Source organism: Ranitomeya variabilis, chromosome 2 (assembly GCF_051348905.1).
Source record: "Ranitomeya variabilis isolate aRanVar5 chromosome 2, aRanVar5.hap1, whole genome shotgun sequence".
In the NCBI taxonomy this organism is placed as follows: domain Eukaryota; kingdom Metazoa; phylum Chordata; class Amphibia; order Anura; family Dendrobatidae; genus Ranitomeya; species Ranitomeya variabilis.
The window spans coordinates 367,207,371-367,214,068 of NC_135233.1; the positions used below are offsets into that span (position 1 = coordinate 367,207,371).

Sequence of the window (6,698 nt, forward strand, 5' to 3'; positions counted from 1 at the left end):
GCATATGAGCACCCCCTTCTGTATCACCACTATTTAGAGGATGATGCAAGAAGGCGGATAATTCCTCTCCACTTCCCTGTTAAGAGGTTGATGGATCGAGGGTTCCTAATTTTTTATCTCTGCACCGTCAAAAGAGAGCGGCTATGGCAAGAGACTATGACCTGCTGGATGCAGCCGCACATTCTGCCACGGGGCAGATTAACCGGGTAGATTCTCCTTTGGTATACCCACCAGTATCCCTACCCGATGGGTCATCAATTACAAATACCACAGACTGTCAGATAGCAAATCTAGTTTGTTCCGTCTTGCGGCTTCGGGTTCAGCGCTCTATCCTCCCTAGCCGCCGCATGGATTGCTAGAGCAATGGTCTCCGGGCTGGAGACCTTAACTACCTTGATTCACACCAGTAACAACTGGCCAATCAAATCTTTTGAGTGGGAGACTGACAAAGGATTGTATAAGGGTTGTCCAGCACAGTCTAGAGCTAAGGGATCTTGGTTCCGAAAAGGGGAACGAAAAGTAAGACCGACCCTGGACCTCAAACTTCTAACAACCTTTGACATGGTTCTCCTCCTTCGGATGGAGTTCCTCCCCTCAGTCATTACTTCAACAGAACAAGGTGCAGTTTCCGGCATCCATCGACATACGGGATGCTTACCCTCTTCAAAATTCCTTCGCCCTTCCATTCGTGAACAGCATTTTCAAGTCACAACCTTGTCCTTAGGCCTTGCTTCCGCACCCAAAGTGTTCGCACGGGTCATGGTGGATGTCATGTTTCTCTTGCACCCTAGAGGCGTGCTCTTCCTGCCCTGTTTGGTCGACTGTCTAGCCGCCCTTCCAGGACTACGCTGAGTCGTTTATCACTTGTGATACCCTCTCACCTGGGCTGGCAGCTACACTTAGACCTCCTCATTTCCAGCCCAGCAGTTATCCTTTTTGAGGATGATCCTGCACACTTCTAGAAGGATGGTAATTCTCCCTCGAGACAAGGTCATGGCCCTTCAACAGGGAGCTCGCGCAAGGAGAGTTCTGAGGACTTGATTACTCACCCCCTCATTTCATTCGATTTGCTGGTAGAGTTCTGAGGAAAAATGGTGACGACAATGGAAGCAGTTTCCTTCGCTCCGCTCGTTTTCAGCAAGTCAAACAGACTTTCAGACGATAGGCCCTAGATGAAGAAGGAGCTCAGAGACTTTCTCCCGATTCAATGGTTATTAGTAACTACCAATGCCAGTCTTCTTCTCCCTATCATTGCTCTGGAGATCCGAACGGTAGTCCTACAGCAGGTCCACTGCCTTCTGGCGGGTCACCCTATCCGAATTCAACTGGATAATGCCACGGCGGTGCCATACGTCAATCATCTAACAGGTACCCACGGTCAGGCGCCATGACCGAGGTACCTCACATTCTCTGATGGGCCTAGATCTATCATTTGGTGATCTCGGCAGTATATATCCCAGGAGTAGAACTCTGGACGGCAAACAAATTCAGCCGTCAGGGTTCCGCCTCAAGTCAGTGGGAACTTCTCCCCGAGGTCTTCCATCAGATCTGCCTTCACTGGAGCTCTCCAGTTGTAGGTCGGATGACATCCAGACTGAATCACAGTGTACTCGTGTTTGTGGTTCGGCCTCGAGATCCAAGAGCCATCACACTCCATGCTCTGGTTCTTCCGTGGTACCAGTTTCCATAACTCCCCTTCCACTACTTCCGAAAGCCTTTAGGAAGCAGAAAGAGGCCCCAGTGATCCTCCGAGATCCGCACTGACCACATCAGCTTTTGTTTGGGAGCTAGTATCTTCCCGCCTTATCGCAGCAAAACTGCAAGTAGGGACTTTCTCACAGGTAGTTTTCACACGTAGTTCTTCCCTATCGCATACCGTTAGATCATTGGGACCTTAATGGTCCTAGGAGCCTTACAGTAGACTCCTTTTCATCCAGGCAGACTTTACTATCAGGGAAAGTCACCCTTTTTTCTCTGCGATATCCTCACTCTGACGAGTCTTTGGAGCTAGCTGCTCTGCACTTTCAGACTTTTTTCCCTTTTTTTCCCTTATTACCTTCAAGGCAAGGTTGTCCTCAGGCCATCCCCATCCCTTGTTACCAAGGTGGTAATGTATTACCACTGTTATGAGGGCATAGTTCTTCCCTCATCTTTCGGCACCAGTCAACAAAATGGAATGAGTTCCCCATATTCTGGACGAAGTGAGTGCTCTGAGTAGGTACGTCTCGAGGTCGGCGTCCTTCCGACGGTTGGACGCTTTATTTGTGCTTCCTGACGGTAGAGGAAGGCTTCCTGACTTTTCAGGAAGGGTTTAGCCATTTCATCGGCCATGATAACATGGTGAATTCGTTTCACCATCCAGGAGTCCTTCCGTGTTAGATGTCAGCCTATCTCCCTGTCTATTGAGGGTTCTAGGCACCAGGCGTCGGCAAGGCACGCCTGCAAGGTTGCGGATTTGTCCAGTCCACATGCATTCTTGAAGCACTATAATTCCCACACTTCCACAGATGTGAGTCTGGGCAGGCGGCCTCTGCAGGCCGCGGTGGCGCACTTGTAAGTAGCGGTTACACAGGGCCTGATCTGATGATGTCCCCACCCAGGGACTGCTTTGGGGCATCCCACGGTCTGTGTCCCCCAATGAGGCAAAGGAGAAATAGGGATTTTTGTGTACTCACCGTAAAATCCTTGTCTCCGAGCCATTCATTGGGGGACACAGCTCCCACCCTATTAGCTTGTGCTTGTTTTTATAATTTGACATGCTATACTCTCATATATAATGACATGCTATACGCTCATATGTTGTTATTGATCTCCTACTGCTTTTGCACCGAACTGGTTAGCTGAGAGCCAGCATGAGGGTGTATACTGCAGGGGAGGAGCTAACTTTCTTTGTATCACTTAGTGTCCTCCTAGTGGCAAGCAGCATAACACCCACGGTCTGTGTCCCCCAATGAATGGCTCGGAGAAAAGGATTTTACGGTGAGTACACAAAAATCCCTATATCATGATCAGAGAGCATTTTTTGTAACAAGAAAATTGCAGAGTTTCTTGATTTTACAAAAACTTTGCAATATTAATAGTATACCATGTTGAGGAAACAAACCCTTTAAGAACAGATGGTCCAGTAGTGGACAGACCTTTTTTTTTTTCTTTTCTTTTTTTTTTTTTTTTTTTTTTTGAGGTCAAAGGAGGCTTTCATGCCTGATTGGGTCAGCAGATATACTGGTAATGTGATTAGTGTGGGATCAGGACACAAGTTCTCATAAACAATGGGGGTCCCAGCAGTTGCCAACCACCTCCTGATAGGTGATAACGTCTTTTAGAGGTAACCCCTTTAAGGCTGCTCCATGTTGGGATAATGAGTAGAAAATGAATAGACATGAAACCGTATGCCGTGTAGTGATAAAGACTCGTCTGTCTTCAGATTGCCAGGTTCCTGGGGCGGATCTGGAGATTAACCCCCGACTGGAGTCTTTATGCCTGAGTATGACGGAGCACGCGCTGGAGGGTAAGGCCACGTCCGGGGTGAGCAGATTGGTGGACTATTACTACAGCGGGTCCCAATCTACCCCAATCTTAATATTCCATAGCGCAAAGTTACTCCAACCCCATCATGATGTGACGTACATGTCAGACGGCTCAGGAGCGGAGTCTGCTCCACACTGCGTAAGGCTATGTGCACACGTTGCGGATTAGGCTTAGGAATTTCTGGTGTGGATTCTGCCTCTCCTGGCAGAAAACGCACCTGCGTTTTTTTTGTGCGTTTTTGCTGCGGTTTTCTTGCGGATTTGCTACAGTTTTCTATAATGGAGTGGGTACAAAAACGCTGCAGATTCACAAAAAAGAAGTGACATGCTACTTCTTTTAAACCGCAGCGTTTCCGCAGCGGATTTTCCGCAAAGTGTGCACAGCATTTTTTTTTTTCTCATTGATTTACATTGTACTGTAAATCAATTGCGGATCTGCAGCGTTTCTGCACCTCAAAAAACGCTGCGGATCCGCAGCAAATCCGCAACGTGTGCACATACCCTAACACAGCCGACCTCCTAACTGCAGCGACCGCAGCTGGCTCTGGTTGCTGCTATTTAACCCCTTAAGTCCTGATGTCATTCTCTGATTGTGGCCCATTTGCTGATGTGATCGTGGTGTGCCGCGGACCTGCCACTATCTCAGTACTCCCTTTTAGAAGACCATCGTTGTCACCATTGTAGTAAAGCAGTAGATGGAACAAACAATTCCTGAAGGAACTAAAATTAAAAAAGTCTAAAAGTTTGACTCCTTCCCCACTTTTGTTCTAAATTACAAAAAATCATATTTGGCATCTTCACATCCCTAGTGCAGATAGAGCTAGCAGATGCTCTATCTGCGCTAGCAGTGACGGACCCGAAAAACTCTGCAGCCCGCGTCCCAGGGTCCATCACTCAATGACGGCACATCGCTAGCGCACGCCCATTATGGGCATGCGCTAGCGATGCGCCCAAAATAGGGGATAATGGCAGCGTTAACGGACTGTTATGCCGTGAACGTTATGTGAACCCAGCCTAACCCATTTACCTTCTTTTCTTTTCTGACAGAAGGCACAGACAAGACATCAACAATCTGACCTGACGCTGGGGCAACCCTCCTCCACGAGGACCTGCAGAACCTTTACCTTCCCCATGTCCTCGGCCAGGGAAGCGAGCGATCTTTCCCCCGATCCCGCCCGAGGCCATCACTACATCATCCACCCACTGCGTTCTAATAATCCTTTCAGCTATCATAACTTTTTTTTTTTAACTTTGGTTTAATATCTAAGTCCACGCGGCACGGCTAAGCGTTCATGTTGAGGATGGAGCTTTTTTTCTGTCTATACCCGATGACCATGACGTAAGGGTGGGAGGAGGGGGGGGGGCTTACCGAAGAGTCTTTTCTGGTGCACGCACTTAAAGCCGCCATTCAGGTGGCAAAGAAGCCTGGTTGTGGTGAGCAGGAAGAAGCATCACTCCGACAAAGAGGTTTGCCGATCGGATGTGGAGCCAGGAGCTCCAGGGAAGGAGCCTCGGCCGGGCGAGCACACTAAGCTAAGGAACCCGACCGGGTGTTCCCACTACAGGGACTGGCACCTGTCAGACAGGACGCTGCTGTGTGCAGTCACAGGAGGGGGGACTGTTACAAATTGGGTATTGCGGTGCTGTCATACGTAACCACACAACCTTCTGGGGTCCGCAGCGCACACCTTATACCTGTAATCTTTATCCGCTCCACATCGCCTCCCTCCTCCTCTCATAGCGGTGGACTCGGAAGCTGCCCCCCTGTGCCACACGCGGAGCGTGGAGGTGAAGAGCTGGGCATCGCCTGTGGCCACCCTCTCCAAAGTATTTTCCGAATAGCGCTAACTATTTATTTCTAACATAGAAAAACACGGCTCCTTTTCTGATAGAAACAAAATTCTTATTTTAGATACATTTTATTATGGATAACTTTTGTTATGACTATGGCTGGTAACCATGAGTACAAATTATTAAAAGAAAATCTAAAAAAAATATATATATGGCTGCTTCTGCGTATGTCTGGCACACTTATTGGCGTAAACAATCTAAGAACTCCGTAAAAAAAAAAAAAAGTTGCCATTTTCTCTATCCCCATGATGGCACCACGGAGAGAGGGGTCCGCCCCCAGGGACAGGAAACCTACAGGTGAAAAAGGGCGTACCTCTCTCCCACATCAGTTGGTTTCCTGTCCCTGACGGGGAACCTACAGCACATACCTGAAGGATTCTTCGTGGGATTCCAGGGGCTGGTCCAGTCGATTTCTTGATAGGGGGCGCCCTGTCACGGCTGGATTGAGCGGTTTTCTCCCCCCTTTTTCCCTTCCCTGAAGCATTACCACAGGGGTCGGCGGGCCTCATGGGTGAGTGAGGGGGGAAGGCAGTGAAAGGATCAAGTCTGCCTTCCTCACAAAAAAAAAAAAAAAGGGGTAGGAAGGAGCGGGTGACGGCGGTCACCAAAAGAGCTCTTTACCACCGCATGGAGGTAGCGGCGGCTACATTTCCATAAGCCCAGGCAAAATCGGGGCCGCAGAGCCCGAACCAGACGAGGACGCCGTGGGCAGAGACGCCGGCGCCATTACCGCCGGCACAGCTGTTACCGCCGAAGTGCAGGCGCCGACAAACAGAGCGCTAGTACGCGCGCGCCGGCGTCCCAGCGCATATCTTTCCCCATGTGAGGCCGGCGATCCAGGGAACCGGAAGTTGGGCGGGCGCATGCGCAGACCGTCACTTCCGGTGTCGCCGGTTCAATACGATAAAAGAACGCTCAGCAAGCGAAAAAGTGTGGCAAATTCAAACTCCAGTGCACCAGACAGTGCGGAGGCCACTATGAGCGAGAACGAGCAGCAGGATGTGCAGGAAGTCGTCCAACTACCCCCTGGGCAAGTACAGGTGCAGCGGCGTCTGCACTTACAGCACCAGCGCAAAGGGAACTCTTCCTCTGTACAGCGCAGCAGCAGCGGGCGATCAGAGTCACAACGCAGCCGGGGGTCTGCAAAAACCACACGGCCGGCGACGATTCCAGCGGATACAGTCCCCAGGCCCGAGACGGTATCTCTGATCCACAGGGGGTGAGTGACCTACGTGAAAGTGCTGAGTTTTAATACGGGGTTACTCTTTTTTCCTAGGGAAGAAAATGTGCAGGCAAAACAAAGCATAGAGAATGTGCGAT

General features: G+C 49.8%; 1 protein-coding gene across 4 annotated transcripts in view; it reads left to right on the forward strand.

The window, feature by feature from the left end:
- Positions 1–5,526, forward strand: part of SAMD4B (sterile alpha motif domain containing 4B) — a 29,068-nt gene extending 23,542 nt beyond the window's left edge. For all 4 annotated transcript variants that reach the window (XM_077285874.1, XM_077285876.1, XM_077285877.1 and 1 more), the window contains exons 12-13: positions 3,425–3,508; positions 4,575–5,526. In XM_077285874.1, coding sequence (XP_077141989.1) covers positions 3,425–3,508; positions 4,575–4,603 — 113 coding nt within the window. In that variant the 3' untranslated portion in view covers positions 4,604–5,526. The remainder of the gene's footprint in view (positions 1–3,424; positions 3,509–4,574) is intronic.
- The last annotated feature ends 1,172 nt before the right edge of the window (positions 5,527–6,698 follow it).